We start from the raw sequence: 20967 nt of genomic DNA, 5'->3' as shown, positions 1-20967 counted from the left end.
CATTTCTTCAGTTCAAGAAACTCAGGATCATTAAGTCCAGTACTGAGTCTGGGCAGAGAGTCAGGCAGCAGGAACAGAGAGTAATGCTGGACTTAAGCATTCATTTACATGTCAAGGTTAGAATAATTACACCTCCCTGAGCTCGCTCTCCACTTGGCCTGTTTCTAAAGAGCAAGGGCTTTGTGCGCTGGATAGGGGTTCTAGGGAACATATGGAAGTGTGTGTGTGTGTGTGTGTGTGTGTGTGTGTGTGTGTGTGTGTGTGTGTGTGTGTGTGTGTGTGTGTGTGTGTGTGTGTGTGTGTGTGTGTGTGTTTTGTGCTCTATGATGAAGTGTTGGGAGGAGCCAGCAGATGCTGTTATCACATCAACCCAGACCCTATTACACACACGGGAGCGACAACAGCTTCTGTGGAGAGAAACTTTCTCAAACAAACTCTATGGCATTATCTCAAATGAGAATGTGGGGGAAAATAGTATGTGGGGCTTATTTATATGAATAATATATGAATAAGCTAATCAAAAATACAATATTGTCCATTCCAATCTCTATTTTGTGTTGGCTTTTTGCATGTGTTTATGTGTTTTTAATAACAAAACCTTCTAAGAAAAATAATGTGCCACTATAATAAAGCAATATGCCACGAGAGGCCGTTCACTGCAGTGAGTTCACAAAGCAGAACCCTCTTAAAGAGATAGTCAAATTCATGCCATTACAAACCTTTATGACTTTGAGAGATTGTGTGTCATGTTTCAACTGTGAAACACAAAAGATATTCTGAAAGAGTCCATTGACTTTCATTGTATGGGCAAATTTTTTAAAATATCTTTGTGTGTGTGTGTGTGGGTGGGGGGGGGGGTGGACATTGGAATGCTTTAGAATGACATGACGTGAATAAATAATAACAGACTTTTATTTATCTTTATTTTTTTAACTATCCCTTTAAAGGTGGGGTAAGTGATTTCAGGTAACCAATGTTGATATTTCAAATCACCAAAAAAAACACGCCCATATTTTGATAGTTCTGCCCCACACATTCGTAACCCAGGCAACGTCTATGGTGAAATCTGCTGTGCCAGCCGGCCGAGGGTATGATGCCATCAATAAGTGAAAGCAATGTGTGTTACTATGGTAATCCAGGTTGAATGTTCAGTGAAAAAGTCATCCCTTACATCCCACAAACACAGTTCTCATGAACAACTCAATAGCACGAGCACGACAGTCCAACTAACGAACATATTACACTTAAGACAAGATTAGAGGGTTATATCGATCACTAAAAGAGGAAACAAACATATATTAGGAGTTTGTTGTTTTACTTTTCGGACACACTGGCAGCTGGCACTTGAAACAGACAGTGGTTTAACGTTATAGGATGTGGAAATGTGAATGACGATACGATTGCAAATGGACAAACAAGCGAACATGACACATGAGCATATTCAAGCAAAAGCCAGCATATATTAGTTCTGTGAAACAAAACAAAATCAATGTTACTCGCCTATCAAGAAGAAATAAAGCAACCTCGGCCTTTACTCCTTGAGTTCTCTCCAGTGCTGGAAAGCTTTACTGATATTTACACGGGTTCTTGCCTGATCATAAGCCTTCTTTTGTTCCACAGACATTTTAATTAGTTTATTAATCTACCCTCTCTCTCTTTCTGTCGTCGCTCGGCTAATGTCCGTCCTGTGTCGTGTATTTTGAATAATGACGTGCACTGAGCGTGCTCTTCGCACCATTATTAGTAGACACTCTCCTTACTGCTGATTGGCTAAAAGTTTGTTTTGGTCCTCGGCTGAGACATTTTTATAAATCATTTTTGAAATAACACTTACCCCACCTTTAACTGTGATAAAATGACTGAATTGCTTGTTTGTAGCAGTGTTCATTTTTACACTCTTTACATTTTATGGATGGATGGATGGATGGATGGATGGATGGATGGATGGATGGATGGATGGATGGATGGATGGATGGATGGATGGATGGATGGATGGATGGATGGATGGATGGATGGATGGATGGATGGATGGATGGATGGATGGATGGATGGATGGATGGATGGATGGATGGATGGATGGATGGATGGATGGATGGATGGATGGATGGATGGATGGATGGATGGATGGATGGAAGTAAAATGGCTTGTAAACAATGTCATGTAACGTCATTTACCTCAGAAAAACCATATCCAGTGTCCATAAACTCGTTAGTCAGCTAGAAAAATGAACTCTAGAGAGGAGCCTTTTGCTAATTATGCACCACATTACATAGGCTATTCATTGTCATTTTTAATGTTCTTCAATATTTAATGCATGCATGTATGTATTGGATCCTCACTGTGCGGATGGATGGATGGATGGATGGATGGATGGATGGATGGATGGATGGATGGATGGATGGATGGATGGATGGATGGATGGATGGATGGATGGATGGATGGATGGATGGATGGATGGATGGATGGATGGATGGATGGATGGATGGATGGAAGTAAAATGGCTTGTAAACAATGTCATGTAACGTCATTTACCTCAGAAAAACCATATCCAGTGTCCATAAACTCGTTAGTCAGCTAGAAAAATGAACTCTAGAGAGGAGCCTTTTGCTAATTATGCACCACATTACATAGGCTATTCATTGTCATTTTTAATGTTCTTCAATATTTAATGCATGCATGTATGTATTGGATCCTCACTGTGCGGATGGATGGATGGATGGATGGATGGATGGATGGATGGATGGATGGATGGATGGATGGATGGATGGATGGATGGATGGATGGATGGACAATTGTAATGGTAAAGGAAAACAAATCTCTGAACTAATGTTGTAAACTATGGGAGTGTCAGTTGATACTAAATTAGCCTACTAATATTGAAGGTAAAAATTAACTGATTTGTATACAAACACTTAAATTACACTAAATTATGTTTTTTTTAATAATAATAATAAAGTTATAATATTACCTTTACAAATAATCATATTTCTACTCCAATTAGTTTTTTGAAATATAAACATGTGGCTGTCATAAAAACTTGCCAGATTTATTCATAGGCTACATACATGCATGCATTAAATATTGAAGAACATTAAAAATGACAATGAATAGCCTATGTAATGTGGTGCATAATTAGCAAAAGGCTCCTCTCTAGAGTTCATTTTTCTAGCTGACTAACGAGTTTATGGACACTGGATATGGTTTTTCTGAGGTAAATGACGTTACATGACATTGTTTACAAGCCATTTTACTTACATCTTTCTGAGGTTGAAACACTTGAGCTATTCTATGTGACATGATATGGATTTCAGTAAGTTGTCCTGTATCTTTTAACACACTTTCAAAAGCTCATTTGTGTTTATTTTGCACTGTAACTGGTATTAAGGCGGAAGAGAAGATCCGTTCATGGCAGAGCGATCTCGCGCCACAGCGGTATTTATGCTTTTGAATTTCGTAAAAAAATAAGACGTAATTTGAAATCTGAGACTTTCATATTAATAGTAATAAAGCACAACGATTATTGCGATTTATTGGATGGGAGGTGCGCTACAATGTTTATTTCATTCATTAACTGAAAACAGGATGCCTAATTGATTCTTGGGATTTAAGAATCAATATTGTTTTGTAAGTGAGAATCGATTAAAATCGAGAAATCAGTATTTTTTTACCCAGCCCTAATGGAAGTCAATGGCTTCCGTCAACTGTCTGGTTACCAAAATATCTTCTTTTGTGTTCAACAGAAGAAAGAAACTCATACAGGTTTGGAACAACTGGTGAGTAAATAATAACAGAATTTTTCATTTCTGGTTGAACCATCCCATTAATACCGAATGTGTATCACAGGTTAGCGCTGCTCATCCAATCAGAATTCAGAGTCAGAGCTATCCATTTTCTAATGAGCATTTGCTCACGCAGGTTTCGTCTCTCGCACTGGCGGTACTGAAGAGGATCTAAATTCAGAGCAATATCTAGAAATCCATCCTCTCTCTTGGGAATCCCTCGCTCTCTCTCACCCTTCTCTCCGAGCCACTCCACACATCACTTATTATCTTATCAAACACAGACATTTTTCTGTCTGCCGGCAGAATCCCAATAAACCCCAGATTTATAGACTCATGCCTCTGTATACCGCATGATGAGATCGGGAGAATTCACACCGCGTTTCAATTTTCAACAAAGAAATCTCTCAGAATATCAGGAAACTAACGTAATAACTTTCCTTGCTAAACAAGCCACCATTGTGAACGGCCAGCCACAGTTTGGACCGGCGCTTTCATACTTCACATTAATCTGTGGATTTAGATGGCATCTAGCGCAAACACTTCCACTGCACCGGGTCTGCAGATTTATTCAAGCATTGCCCAACCTGTTCACATAGCCAAACAAAGACCGTACCGAAATCCATTTCACAATCGAGCCAAATATTCAGATCAACTAGGGTCAAGCTCTGCTTTGGGCATGTAATCATAAGAAACCGCTTTACCGATCAGCCTCTAACAACGCGTTCATTGATTTGGTTGCGTGTATTTACGTCAAGAACTATTTGCAGAGTTAATTAAAGTCATTTTAAATCATTTAGCAAACATACACAAACAAGTCTATCCCTCGCTTTCCTGGCCATTATCCTGATCCGTTCTGATGAGCCGAACACCTGCTCTCGCTGCTGACCTCACTGTGCAAATGGATGTGAGCCATTCATCTCTGTTCTCCTGCATCTGTTCACCCTCTCTCTCTCTCTCTCTCTCTGTGTGATGAGGGTTCAAACTCAGCTGTCCGCGCAGCTTGATTAGGTGTCCATTTTTGGTGCTGAATCAATGATGTTTATAAATTTCAATGCTGAAAATTGAAAAAGGCTCTTCGCACGGTTCATTCTCTCTGTCATTCCACACTGAGGCTGTTGAGGATAATTGGATGAAAGACAGAAAGATTTCAATGTAATGATTAGTTCTGAACATGCCTGTGAACCACACACACAACCTGTGGACTTTTTCCGCAATTTCTGCTGGAGTAAAAAGTGTTGCACTTTAATTGGTGACTGAAAGCATCATCACATTAGCTAAATATTTAGCCCTCCATGAATCACATTATGTTAAAGGGGTCCTATTATGCTTTTCCACGTTTTCAACTTTAGTTAGTGTGTAATGTTGCTGTTTGAGCATAAAGATCTGCAGGGTTACAAAGCTCCACTCCAAAGGGAACAGAATCCACTTTCCAAGAACTACAACACGTTTTTTTCCGGATCTTATAAAGTCACAATGATGAATACACAAAAAGGTGGCCTGGTTGAGCTGCATTAGAGTGTTGTCACTATGTCAAAGAGGCAAAGTTTTTCCCACCTCTTTTCCAAAACTCATGTGTTTGACCTTCCTAGGGCTGACTAATTTATTTTAAACACTGTTCCTGAACATTAAAACCCAAACGCCTGCACATTTTATGGAGAACAGCTTGCTTACTGTAGCGTTTGTAAGCTCTCGCTTTTGTAAGATGGTTCTGTGTTCTGCGCGATCCTCTTGTTCGTCAACATCGTCAATCAGGCTCGAACTGGTTTGAAATTGACACCATCCGTAATATTTACACTAGAGAAGAACTTGCGGTTATGGAGGAACGTGACATTTCCCAAAAATGCGCTAAGCGCTGCCAATCACAACAACACACTGGGCCAGCTAACCAATCACAGCACATTTTGTAATTCAGAAGGAGGGGCTTCATCGAAACAGGAACTAAATGACGTGTTCGAGCCACACTGGGGAGAGAGGTGCTGCAATAATGTAAAATATGTGAAAAAAAATAATGTGCTTTTTGAAAAAAAGTTTGTTTAGTCCAACAAACAAAATCAGACAGGAGAGTTCGTAGATTAAAGGGATAGTTCAGCCAAAAATGAAATTTCTGTCATTAATTACTCACCCTCATGTTGTTCCAAACCCGTAAGACCTTCATTCATATTCAGAACTTTTTGATGAAATCAGATTTCTGTCTCAGCCCTACCCCCTTGTAATTTTGACACTTCAAAAAGTTCATAAACAGATCTTAAAACTAATCCATATGAAGTGAGCGGTTTAGTACAAATTTTCTGAAGAGACTCGATCGCTTTATATGATGAACAGATTTAGTTTACTTTTTTACTCACATATAAACATTGATCAGCGAACATAAACCAAACTTGAAAGACGCCGAGAACAAAATTGCTGCAGTAACACAACGTGAGAATGAGCCTCGTTTGAGCTTCAGCAAGAGGTTTGTTCTTGCACGTCATTCAAGTTGGGTTGAGATTCTGTTTATGTTCGCTGATCAATGTTTATATGTGAATAAAAGCCTAAATTCAATCTGTTCATCATATAAAGCGATCGAGTCTCTTCAGAAAGTTTGGACAGCCGACACCATTGCAACTCCAGCGATTCAGAGTTGCAGCTATCAATGGAGGGACCGAAAGCTCTCAGATTTCATCAAAATGATCTTTTCATTTGTGTTCTGAAGATGAACGAATGTCTCACAGGCAGTGATGGGAATCACCGGCGTTATAGATAAACGGCGTTACTAACGGAATTATATTTTTTAGTAACGAGTAATCAAACGAATGACTGTTTCTCCCGTTACAACGCTGTTAGTGTTACTGAGATTAAAATGCGGCATTACTATAATTGAGCTCCCTGAAGCGGTTTTCATCTGAACAGGCTCTCTGTCAGGCAGACCTGCAACATTTTTTTTTTCTCTGGTTGGTTGGTGTGTGTGTGTGTGTGTGTGTGTGTGTGCGTGCGTGTGTGCGTGCGTGCAGGGGGTGGTACACATACTGATGATTTTGTTGGGTGGGAGACGAGGTTGAGATTGATAGGTTGAGTTCACACACACATATACACAGTCACACACACCAACGACCAGGAGGAGTCAGAGCGATGGCAAGTCCAACGACTTCAAAGGTAGCTTTCGCAAACTGGAAGTATAAGCGCTACTTTTCCCTCGTTGAGGTGAAAGGTAAGAATGTTTATGTAACGTGCAACTTATGCCCAGGAAGAAAGAGTTTCTCCATGTTGGTCGCAAGTAATTCTAATCTAATGAAGCGCCTCACATCACCACATGCAGTCCACAAAACTAGTGGCTAAAAACCCAGTTGATAACGTAAGCTCTACTACCAGAGTAGTATAGTACTGATAATATTTACACTATAGTAGGTCTACTGATAATATTTACAGTAATGTATTGAATTTGATAGGTGTAGCTCACATTGTCCCACAGCAACATTGCAATAGTGTACATTAATGTACAATGTTTTATCTATTTAGTGTTCAATTTAGTTCCAATTCATTCATTTAACATATTTAATATTGGGGGCATCCAGGTTATTTGACATATTTGAACATTTGAAGAAAAAAAGTAACACAGTAGTTACTTTCCCTGGTAATTAGTCACTTTTATAATGATGTAACTCAGTTACTACTTGAAAGAAGTAACTAGGAACTATAACTAATTACTTTTTTAAAGTAACATGCCCAACACTGCTCACAGGTTTGGAACTACATGAGGGTTAGGAAATGACAGAATTAACATTTTTGGGTGAACTAACCCTTTAACGTCAGTGGACTTGTATTTGAAAAATGGCGTATTGACATCTTTCCGCAAATCAGTTTGTTTGTGTTGTATGACTTTTGACCTAGACCCGTGATAATGAACTTTTAAAAGGGATACTTTCAAAAAGGCCCATTCCTTAGAAAGGGAAAAGGTTAAAAATGTAAAGCCCTTTGAAATCATTTTTGATTGGTCAATGGAAATTACATTTTATTGATTAGCTCATTAGGTTCAAATGTCCATGATCTGATGACATGTCCAGACTGAGAACTACCATTCAAAGGTTTGGGGTGAATACGATTTTATATTTTAAAAGCATTTTTTATTTAGTAAGAGTGCATAAAATATACCAACCGTTTAATTTATAGACATTTATGATGTTACATTTCAAATAAATGCTGTTTGAACTTTCCATTCACAAAATCCTGAATTAAAAAAAAAAACAATATCACAGTTTCCCCAAAAATATGAAGCAGCTCAACTGTTTTCAACACTGAAAGCAGCAAATCATCATCTTATGTTGCTGGTTCGATCCCAGCGGTCACTACCAGTGTGTCCTTGAGCAAGGCACTTTACTCCATGTTGCTCCAGGGGGATTGTCCCTGTAATAAGGGCACTGTAAGTCGCTTTGGATAAAAGCGTCTGCCAAATGCATAAATGTAATGTAAATGTAAATATTAGACTGAATTTTGAAGGATCATGTGACACTGAAGACTGGAGTAATGATGCTGAAAATTCAGCTTTGCATCACAGGAATAAACTACATTTAAAAATGTTATTTCAAATGTAAATCATTTTTCACAATATGCCTGTTTTTACTGTATTTCCTATCAAATAAATGCAGTTTTGGTGAGCATAAGAGACTTCCTTACACCCTTAAAAACGTAAGGAATAATCTAAAGCTGGCTGTGCATTAAATGATTTTAATGCACGGCACAGAGGCAACGAACCACCTGATGCGAAGCGGAGTGCATTCAAATCATTTAATGCACAGCTAGCCGTGGATTTCCATCAGCTACAACTCATTAGATCTAGCACTCCTTGCTGAGCAATATAATATAGCGATTCAGTAGTGAAGCTAGTTTATTAAAGTCACGGAGCAGCGTTGACAATAAGTCTCTGAGCTCATGAATGTTTCTGTGTGTGCGCAGCTCGATCTCCGATCTCTGTAGGTGTGACACGTATGTGTGAGAAAGCAGTGCATTGATATTGTACACTGATTTGGAATTACCTGTGCATTAAACGGTTTTAACGCACACCTTCCAGCTAATCAGAATCAAGTATTCAGGTATAAATAATCAAAATGTCTTATCTTGTTCTTCTGTTATACTTCTCTCTGCAGACGTATACAAGGTCACACTGCAGTCAAGCCCATAACTTTCACTTTTCACAATCCAATCAACCACTGATGGATACATTCAAGACCCAGCTTACGTCTTTCCTTGTTCGGTAAGCTGCTTTACTCAGGAAAAAAGGTCTTCTGTTTTACGCTGTCTTTAAATACGTAAAACACTCACTTTGGCTTTCCTGGCCTTAGACGTGATCTGAGAACAGATTGTGGTCTGTCTTTTGCATGGGCTCAAACGCAAATTCAGGCAGGGGAATGCAAACACGAGGTCAGGGTTAAAGGCCCTCTTCCCACGCGTACCCAGGGCGACTGAGAAAATGCATTAACACGGTGCACTTTAACACGAGGTGAGCGATGAGTGAAAGATCATTTAAAAAGAGATGCACTTTATACAGACGACTAGCCGCTCTTTGGAGATAAAAGTAGCACGAAGGAGGGCAGAGAAAAAAAGAGAAACAGCAATGAGCTCGCTCACCTTAACCTCAGGACCATGTTGACCGCTCCCTGAGTGCTCGAGGCTTTCTCCAGCGGTTGAACCTGAGCAGAAAAACAAAGCATTATGGTAAGTTATTTTCTAATGCCAAAAGAGTTGTGGTTGTTGAGGTTAAAAGATATTTACACCACACATGCTGGTGATTACACACAGGTCTTGAGGAAATCAGGGTTATATTGGAGATGTGAAGCAATAAAATTACTCTAGTCAACCCATATTATTATAGAACTGAGACAGAAAAATATTTACAGAAGCTAACTGTGTCAAACTCACACAAATATTGGGTAAAACAGTCTTAAATTGGGAATACCATACTGTTATTAGCCATTATTAAGAATCTTTTAATTTATTTTAATAAACAAATTGATGATTCATTTTTATATTAGCCAATATTTTATTGAGCATGCCTCAATTTTTACATTTATGTTACCTTTGAAATCATCTCATACTCACTAAAAGTGTCACAATTCACCAGTGAGAGTGCCCCTGATTACCACCAGAGGTAATCACCGCCTGTCATTCCATCAAAGACTACATTTCCCATAAACCTTTGCCTGGACTTATCATCACTTATTGTTGCCTGGACTTATCATCACTTATTGTTTACACCTGTCTCTCATTTTCCTCATTACCTCTGTTTATTTATCTAGACTCTTCACCCTGTCATTCATTGCGAAGTCTTGTTTGTTGTATACTGCATTTCTGAGCGTTTTCCTTGATTTCTTGTCTCTTGGTTTTGGATTTCTTGCCCGATCCATGGATTACCCTTTTGCCAGTCTCTCCTGTCTTGTTTGTCTGTGACGGACTGCTCTGAGAGACAAAGGCTGAGAATCCAAACGCAGCTTTATTAAAGGATAATCTACAATCGTAGTCAAAAACTGGCAACAGGTCACACACATGCAAGCAGTCCAAACAGGCAAACAAGACAGGAGAGACAGGCAAAAGGGTAATCAACGGAACGGGCAAGATATCCAAAACCAAGAGACAAGAAACCCGGGAAAACTGCTCAGAAATGCAGTATACAACAAACAAGAATTCGCAGTGAATGACAGGGTGAAAAGGCGAGATATAGACAGAGGTAATGAGGAAAATGAGAGACAGGTGTAAAAAATAAGTGATGATGAGTCTGGGCAAAGGATTATGGGAAATGTAGTGTTTGATGGAATGACAGTCCTGGGTGAAGCGCCCTCTGGTGGTAATCAGGGGCACTCTCACTGGTGAATTGTGACAAAAAGTCTGTTATTACTGACTATTAAAGTAAAATAAAATGATTTAAAAACTTTTTTGTTAATTAATGTTGAAAAAAATTAGATGAAATACTAAATGAAAATTAAATTAAAATGATATAAATGAAATAAATCAAATTAAATGTAATCGAAGCTGGAGTACTATAAATGACTAAAAGTAAAACTTTTTTTTGGGGGGGGGGGGGTGTTCATAAAAACAAACTGAAAATATAACAATAAAAGCTAATACAAATATTTAGGGGAAAATGAATAAAAACAACAAAAGGAAATTACTAAGAATTAAACTGAAATAAAAATGGAAAACACAAAAATAAAAGCTAATTCAAAATTTCAATAAATACTGTACAAGTATAAAAATACACTAATTTGAAGCAAATTAAACATTTTCATCCTCTACTCACTTGTAGCATTTCAAATGATTGGTTTTTAGTGTTTTATTTTTCATTTACTCAAACAAAATAGTATACATTTTAATTCCAGCAACAAGCCAAAACAAAAATGTTAATATTTTAATTAAACTGAACCATTTTCTATTGATGCTGATCGACATTTCTATTACTTTTTTTAACATTTCTATCACAATGCATCAGGGTTATTATTAACTAAACTTAAATGTTGAAGCACTAAAATTACGGTAACACTTTATTTTAATGCATTACACGTTACATGACTTTACTATAGTAATAACTATAAATTAGGCATAATTGCAAGCAACTAACCCTAAAACAAACCCTAACCCGATAGTAAGTACATGTAGTTACTTATTACGGTAACACTTTACAATAAGGTTGTATTAGTTAACATTAGTTAATGCATTAATTAAAGGGTTAGTTCACCCAAAAATGAAAATTCTGTCATTAATTACTCACCCTCATGTCGTTCGACACCCGTAAGACCTCCGTTCATCTTCGGAACAGAAATGAAGATATTTTAGTTGAAATCTGATGGCTCTGAAAGGCCTCCATTGGCACAATGCACGGTTCACTCTCAAGACCCTTAAAAGGTACTAAAGACGTCGTTACAAAGTCCATCTCACTACAGTGGTTCTAAAATAACTTTATGAATCGGCGAGAATAGTTTTTGTGCGCAAAAAAACCCTAAATAACAACTTACATAGTGATGACGATTTCAAAACAAGGCATCATGAAGCTTCGAAGAGTTATGAATCAGTGAGCCGAATCATGATTCGGATCGCGTGTCAAACCGCCAAACTGCTGAAATTTGGCGATTCAAACCGCTGATTCGACTCGCTGATTCATAACGCTTCATGATGCCTTGTTTTGAAATCGTCATCACTATGCAAGTCGTTATTTAGGGTTTTTTTGCACACAAAAACTATTCTCGCCGATTCATAAAGTTATTTTAGAACCACTGTAGTGAGATGGACTTTGTAACGACGTCTTTAGTACCTTTTAAGGGTCTTGAGAGTGTAAAGTGCCATTGTGCCAATGGAGGCCTTTTATGGAGACTAAAATATCTTCATTTCTGTTCCGAAGATGAACGGAGGTCTTACGGGTGTCCAACGACATGAGGGCAAGTAATTAATGACAGAATTTTCATTTTTGGGTGAACTAACCCTTTAACATGAACTAACCATGAGCAACACCTCTGTTCAGCATTAGTTTTTTTTTTGTCAACATTAATTAATAAAAATACAGCTGTTCATGGTTTGTTCATGTTAGTTCACAGGGTTCACAAGATTTAAATAATGCATTAGTAAAGGTTGAAATTAACAATAAAAAAGATAAATAAATGCTTTATAAGAGCAGTTCATTATTAGTTCATGTAAACTAATGTAGGTAACTAATGTTAACTAATGAACTTTATTGTAAAGTGTTACCATTATTACTACACTGAATGCATCATAGAATTGCCTTCTTCACAAAGGATGCATGCAATGCGGCTGTAGACTTTAAATAAGCTACCATTGCAAACAGTCTTTGTGTCCGCAGTGCAGCTATGAAGCCTTACAATTCTCCCTCCACAGGCGGCTTCCTAGGTTTGGAAAAGAAACCCTGCACATGCTGCTGCAGACGACCTCCACTCTCGCTCTCTTTTTATTTGAGAAATTACGTTTAATAGGCTCCCTCAAGGCCAGTCGGCCCCCAGGGTCGTGTCCAGCCAGCCCAGAGACCAGCTGCATCGCAGCAAGAGGCATCAGGGCCACCGAATCAAGACAAATCACAGCAACACTGTCAACGCCGACGGGCTCTCACCTGGGGATGCTGAATGGACAGGTCCTCTAGCGGGAGACTGTTAGCATTCACTTCTCCCTGCAGAGGCAAAATGGAGTGCTTATAAGTGAAGGAAGGTACAGAAAGACATCTCTCCGCCCCTCACTGTTTCTTTTCATTCCCTCCAAGGACAGTTCTTTCAGCAGCTGGGGAAATGGGTTTTCTGCAACCTCAAAGGCTGAACTAAAAGTCCTGACATTTGGTGATCCAGTGGGAGAAAATATATAAGAGTGGAAGATCGCTACGCACACACAGACAGTAGGACAGTAGTTCTGTGTTTGTGCTGCTTAATTGCTATTTGTCCAATACGGTTGAATAGGCCACACTTGTTAATGATTTAATACGTAGTTTATTAGGCAAATCGTGCAATACCCTCGATACTCTTAATTAAATGATCAAACGATACTTTAGTCGTTCATTAAATCTATTCACAGCCAAACATAATCAGTCAAGCCCCATGTCTCTGTGAGCTCACATTTACAGCCTTTACAGTTTTCTAAGATTTTAGCTGTAGGGCAAATTAAGAGATTTCTTTTATGTTTTTGAAGTATCTCTTGCTCAAGGCTGCATTTATTTGATCAAAATGAAATATTACAATTGAAAATAACTCTTTCTTTTTGAGTATATTTTAAATTGTAATTTATTCATGTGATGGAAATGTTGAATTTCCAGCAACATTTCTTATTATCATCAATGTTGAAAACAGTTGTGCTGCTGAATATTTTTATGGAAACCGATACTTTGTTAAACAAAGTTCAAAAGAACAGAATTTATTTGAAATATTAAATCTTTTGTAACATTACAATTGTCTTTACTGTCACTTTTGATCAAATTGATGTGTCCTTGTTGAATATTGAGTGTCTGTGTGTTTATGATTAGGGTTGGGTCTCCTTTGGGATTTTTTCTACGATACCGGTGCCAAACCGATACTTTTAAAACGGTACTGGTGCCAAACCGATACTTTTAAAAATAAAAAGAGAGCCACAAAACAACGGTGGATGACATTAAAGAATGGCTTTTTATTGAAAAGAAAATATATTAAAAAAAAATATTTAAACAGAACAATTTATTAAAAGTTTAAAGTATACTTGCATATATAAATATAAATAGATACAAAACACAATTTACTTAAATTCACAGTAAAACCTAAGCCACCAAACCCAATTACAATAGGCCTAATATAACACTAAATAACAGCTACAGTACTAATAACAGCAAAGTAGTCGGTATTCTTGTTTTGCAACAAACCAGCTTAAAGGTTCAGCTTTATTTTGAAATATGACCATATTCTCTGGCTGAATATTTAAGAACGCATCGCTTTATTGTTTCCATGGCGATGCGTCATGCTTCTCACATGACACAGCTGCCACAACAGCGCTGTATGACAGCTCAGCTGTATCGGTTTTATTCCTTTTTTTCTTTTTTATTCAAAATATTGACAAACGTGCTAAGTATGTCATGAACTATCTGATATTCTGATTTTCAAATATGTGTGAGTGAATGTGTGTTAGTTGATCTATACTGCACGATGGGCGGCGCCATGTTAGTTTGCACCTCAGAGAATCGGATCTGTCGGATTGACATCACATAAATTCATCCTCGTCTCACGAAATACATGAAAGTTAACTTAAATAAGTATTATGTGGTTGAAAACACTGAATAGTTGCGATATGAGACGAGCACCGAGCGTGTCGGTATCTGGCACCGGGTTTCGGTACCCAACCCTATTTATGATAGTTTTCTCAAATGAAATGGTAAAATGCTGATGAAGTGACTCTCAGGGCGGCTCTGGCGGCTGTTCATGCGTTCATGTCCTCATATAGTGACACGGCAGAGGCTAAAAAGAGAGTTTCACGTGTGCGTGCGTGCTGCAAATGAAACCGCGTGTCTGTGCCATTCATTCACGCAAAGACGCAGAACATGCAGGATTAATATTTAAATAGTATTTTGCGGTTTAATATTGACAGACACTAGTATATGTTCAGCTACAGTCTGGAGCCCTGCGCTTGGATAAACACGGAAGCAGCTGTATATTAGTGGGTACCGAATATTCTCGGTACTACAGAAATGCTGGTATCGTCGCATTTTCAAAATTTCAGAACCGACTTGGTACCGAAGTACTGGCACATGTGATATCCCTACCGAGTTCGAATCTGCCTTTTGCCGAACTCGTTTGTCTCTCTTTTCCCATCGCATACCAGAGTGGAAAGGCATTTATTTTCATTAAATATGAAGAAAATATGTGAAAAGTGGAATTAAAGTGCCAATTGGTTATTTAATAATAAAGTGTTTATCGGGTAGGGTTAGGGTGGGGAGGGATTTATTGTACCAATAAGGCGGCCTTTATTTAATAAATATAATAATTTACATTCAATATATTATTATTATATACGGTTATATAATGCACTTAAATATTGAGTACTAACTACCTAACTAATATCTAACTACTATTTACACTTATTTCAGAGAAAATAGTGCTATTTTAACATAGAGTAAATTGGATCTATTGCCATTTGCACTTAGATGCAGTCTGCTTGGGTACAAAAATTCTTCCAAATAGCTTAATATCTTAAAAGGTTAGTACACCCAAAAATTTTAATTAGCCAATGATTTACTCACCCTCAAGTCATCCTAGGATAGGTGTATAAATCTCCTTCCAAGATTTATAATGGCAGTAATTGTTGCTCTGTTTTTGAAGTCCTGGGGTGTAAATAAAGGCCTTCTGAAGCGAATCGATGCATTTGCGTAAGAAAAATATCCATATTTAAAGTTTCGGCCGATTGCCTTCTGTATTCAATTTATGGAAAAAGTGTTGAAAGTGCCTCTCGCAGTTTAAAATGAACTTTTGAACTGCGAGAGGCACTTTCAACACTTTTCCACAGAAGGCGATCGGCCGGAACTTTACTTTATAAAGTTTTAAATATGGATATTTTTCTTACACAAACGCTTCAGAAGGCATTTATTAACCCCCTTCAAATGAACCTTTATTAACCCTGGACTTCAAAAACAGAGCAACAATTACTGCCATTATAAAGCTTGGAAGAGCCAGGACTTTAATATAACTCCAATTTTATTCGCCTGAAAGAAGAATGTCATATACACCTAGGATGTCTTGAGGGTGGGTAAATCATGGGCTAACTAACACTTTAATATACAAGAAAGAAATTCATACAGGTTTGGAACAACTCGAGCATGACTAAAATGACAGAATTTTCATTTTTGGGTGAACTATCCCTTTAACGGCAAAAGAGGGTTTGCGCAGACGCAAGCTGTTAGCAAATCTGGCCCATAGTATATACTGAATGTCAGCATGCTTATTTTGCTCAAGATATGGATTTATTAAGTCATGCAAACAAGAAACTATGCTTTTACCCACAGTCAAGAGCTGTCGTTCCAACCACTCAACTTTGTGATGCTTTTTGCGAATGTTCGTTGCAACTATGGTTTCAGGAAAAACTGATTCATTAAATTATGCTGATAATGATGGAACATTGGTTAACATTGCTTTGGGGAAACACACCCCTGAGTGGTTAGTTACTAGGAGGTTGCTTACTACCTCAGATTGAAAGAGCCCATCCCAAACTCCTTATGAAATTCTGTTCTATAAACAATGTCAAAGAGCCTTTTTCCACCGGTTTCATTGTGCTTATAAAAACAATAGTGCATTGGTAGGATTTTAGAAAGGCAACGGCATTACATACAACAACATAAACAATGATTAAATCCCTATTTGGCTACATAAACAAACAGCCTGTACTGTGAGTTTTGATGAAATCCTACAGATTTCTTTTCTTGTGCTGATGAATCATTCACATTCACAATAAAGCCAGTAACATGCATTACAGATGTAAACAGGGTCAGTTTTGATTTCACACTCAAAGCAGCGATGCATTACCCCACACAACTAATACAAAAAAAAAACAGCCATTTCAAGAGGTAAAAAAAGAATAACTGTAACTTACCTGCTGGTTTTCTTCTTTGACCCTGCGCGACTGCAAAAGCAATAACGAGACAGGATTCAATTAGGCTCTCGCTCTCGCACAAAGTACGACAGACAGATGTAGCTATTTGTGTGGGAGCGCAATCAGCACTTGCTCATTTGCATTCCATAATAAACAATAAACACAAGAACAACGTCTCCAGCTTCATTAGCAGCCGCTGATTTGCGGACGCTTCGCTTCGGGGGCTCTGATTGTTCCTTCCTGGCGAAGACGTTTTAGCATTATATATTCCACATTTATGAGAGAAAAAGGCCTTCGGCTTTGATCAAATGGTGTGTGTCACCTGTATGGTACATGCCGAGCGTTTATGATAAAATATTAAGAAGGCTTGAGGTGAAATGCTTGGCTCTACATCAGAGGAAGTGCATTCGTTCAAATTTCATATGTGGGTTAATTGTAAATACATAATAGAGGCTTTATTTAAACAATGAGGTCCAAATCTCTAATACCACTCATGAAAATGGCTCTGTTTTGCTTTTTTTTTTTTACTGAATACAACACATCTTTAGACAGATGATAGATTTGGGTGAGAAACCCTGAGAAAGTCTTATTCATTATCTTGCTAACCACTGCTATCGGATCATTCAGTAAGCGTGTCAGGTTTTTGATTCACTGAAATGTGTAGGGTGTAACAATACATGTATTTGTCCCGAACACTCTCAGAAAAAAAGGTACAAAAGCTGTCACTGGGACAGTACTTTTTCAAAAGGAACACTTTTGTTCCATTTAGGCACTGATATGTACACTTCAGGCACTGATATGTACACTTTAGGCACTGATATGTACAGTTTAGGCACTGATTTGTACACTGATATGTACACTTCAGGCACTGATATGTACACTTTAGGCACTGATATGTACACTGATATGTACACTGATATGTACACTTCAGGCACGGATATGTACACTTTAGGCACTGATATGTACACTTTAGGCACTGATATGTACACTTTAGGCACTGATTTGTACACTGATATGTACACTTCAGGCACTGATATGTACACTTTAGGCACTGATATGTACACTTCAGGCAGTGCCTAAAGTGTACATATCAGTGTACATATCAGTGACTAAAGTGTACATATCAGTGCCTGAAGTGTACATATCAGTGCCTGAAGTGTACATATCAGTGCCTAAAGTGTACATATCAGTGCCTGAAGTGTACATATCAGTGTACAAATCAGTGCCTAAACTGTACATATCAGTGCCTAAAGTGTACATATCAGTGCCTGAAGTGTACATATCAGTGCCTGAAGTGTACATATCAGTGTACAAATCAGTGCCTAAACTGTACATATCAGTGCCTAAAGTGTACATATCAGTGCCTGAAGTGTACATATCAGTGCCTGAAGTGTACATATCAGTGCCTGAAGTGTACAAATCAGTGCCTAAACTGTACATATCAGTGCCTAAAGTGTACATATCAGTGCCTGAAGTGTACATATCAGTGCCTGAAGTGTACAAATCAGTGCCTAAACTGTACATATCAGTGCCTAAAGTGTACATATCAGTGCCTGAAGTGTACATATCAGTGCCTAAAGTGTACATATCAGTGCCTGAAGTGTACATATCAGTGTACAAATCAGTGCCTAAACTGTACATATCAGTGCCTAAAGTGTACATATCAGTGCCTAAAGTGTACATATCAGTGATATGTACACTGATATGTACACTTTAGGCTGATGTGTACACTTCAAGTACTAATGTATGTACACTTCAGGTACTAATGTATGTACACTTCAGCTACTTATGTATGTACACTTCAGGTACTAATGTATGTACACTTCAGGTACTAATGTATGTACACTTCACACTTCAGGTACGAATATGTACACTTCAGGTACTAATGTGTGTACACTTCAGATACTAATATGTACACCAGGCACTAATATGTACACTTCAGGTACTAATGTATGTACACTTCAGGTACTAATGTATGTACACTTAAGGTACTAATATGTACACTTCAGGCACTAATGTGTACACTTCAGGCACTAATGTGTACACTTCAGGCACTAATGTGTACACTTCAGGCACTAATGTATGCACACTTCAGGTACTAATGTATGTACACTTCAGGTACTAATGTGTACACTTCAGGTACTCTAATGTATTTACACTTCAGGTTCTAATGTATGTACACTTCAGGTACTAATGTATGTACACTTCGGGTACTAATGTATGTACACTTCGGGTACTAATGCATGTACACTTCAGTTACTAATGTATGTACACTTCAGGTACTTATGTATGTACACTTCAGGTACTAATGTGTACACTTCAGGTACTAATGTATGTACACTTCAGGTACTAATGTGTACACTTCAGGCACTAATGTGTACACTTCAGGTACTAATGTGTACACTTCAGATACTAATGTATGTACACTTCAGGTACTAATGTATGTACACTTCAGGTACTAATGTGTGTACACTTCAGGCACTAATGTGTAAACTTCAGGCACTAATGTGTGCACTTCAGGCACTAATGTGTGTAAACTTCAGGCACTAATGTGTACACTTCAAGCACTAATGTGTACACTTCAGGCACTAATGTGTACACTTCAGGCACTAATGTGTACACTTCAGGCACTAATGTGTACACTTCAGGCACTAATGTGTAAACTTCAGGCACTAATGTGTACACTTCAGGCACTAATGTGTACACTACTAATGTGTACACTTCAGGTACTAATGTGTACACTTCAGGTACTAATATGTACACTTTAGGCACTAGTGTGTACACTTCAGGTACTAGTGTGTACACTTCAGGTACTAGTGTGTACACTTTAGGCACTAGTGTGTACACTTTAGGCACTAATATGTACACTTCAGGTACTAATGTATGTACACTTCAGGTACTAATGTATGTACACTTTAGGAACTAGTATGTACACTTTAAGGTACCAATATGCACCCTTTAGGTACAAAAGTTAACCTTTTGAAAAGGTACCGCCCCAGTGACAGCTTTTGTACCTTTTTTTCTGAAAGTGTACAGATGTCACGATTCGGTTCATACAGTCAGAAAACGAATACAGTCAGTCACATGCGATCCACACTCCAATCAAGAAAGGGGGGGGGGGGGGGCGCTTGGTAATGCAGCGCTGTTTGCTAACTGCGACACCAGTTGTGCATAAGTTACAACTTAGCCTAGTTTTGACGTAAATGGGCACTAAGTTACAACTTACGCACTACTAAATATTTTTCAGTTGCACCATTAAACTTAGTGAAGTGTAACTCTACGTATAAACTAAATATTAACGGAAGCCTCCGATCAGGGGCCTATACCATGAAGCCGGTTTAGCTGGCTAGCCAGATATGTTTAAGCTTAGTTTGTGCCAATCCTGGGTTTAAGGTACCATTAAAGTGGTTTGGCTTTTAGCTGTGTTCATCTCCATAGTAACTAACGCTCCACAGCTAACCTGCTCCAGGGCAGGTTATGTTCTGGATAAGAGATCTCAAACTGAAATTGGACCAATCAGCTGTGAGCAAAGTGACACACCTCTGATGCAATAAAGTCACTCCCCCTTTTTCTACTCCAAATTTAAGGTCACTACATAGCAAATGGCTTAAGACCAAAAATAGACTTAAACCTCTGGCTTTTAACAATGCTTATTTATAATAATAATAATTTTGAATTATTTAAAAATAATTTATGTAATTATTATACCCTTAATCAATTACACATGTATAATTTTAGTAAATCAATCATTCATATGCATTTTGTTAATATTAAAATAAATAGCCTATATAAAAGGTCATACAAATAAGCTTTAAATTCAATAACTAAATCTATAAAAAATTACATGTGATCATAAATGTTCAATTCTCTCTATATATCAACTAAACTAACTTCATAACTTTTACTTGCATTGACGTATAAGATTTTTCTTAAAGTTGTCCTCGAAAGCTCTTTTCTTCTGTGTAAATTTGTTTAAATTCTTAATATTTTTCAATCATGTAATATTCTACAGAAGAGAGAAATGAATCTTGCTGCTTCTCTCGCCAGAAGTGAATCTCAGTTTCACTGATCCACAGCGTGTGATTGGCTGTTCACTGCTGATGTCACAGCTAAACTCCTAAAC

The 20967-nt window shown here is 37.9% G+C and overlaps 1 protein-coding gene across 1 annotated transcript in view; it reads right to left on the bottom strand.

Annotated features, from left to right (window-relative positions):
* The window catches only part of stk39 (serine threonine kinase 39), a 114713-nt gene that overhangs the window by 38348 nt on the left and 55398 nt on the right, over positions 1-20967 (bottom strand). Inside the window, exons 12-14 of the mRNA XM_079822557.1 lie at positions 16845-16874; positions 12865-12921; positions 9384-9445 (exon numbers count right to left, since the gene is read on the bottom strand). Of these exons, the coding sequence (XP_079678683.1) occupies positions 9384-9445; positions 12865-12921; positions 16845-16874 (149 nt within the window). The remainder of the gene's footprint in view (positions 1-9383; positions 9446-12864; positions 12922-16844; positions 16875-20967) is intronic.

This window comes from Gobio gobio (genome assembly GCF_949357685.1).
Source record: "Gobio gobio genome assembly, chromosome: 7".
Taxonomy (NCBI): Eukaryota; Metazoa; Chordata; class Actinopteri; order Cypriniformes; family Gobionidae; genus Gobio; species Gobio gobio.
This window is presented reverse-complemented; position numbering and strand designations above follow the sequence as displayed.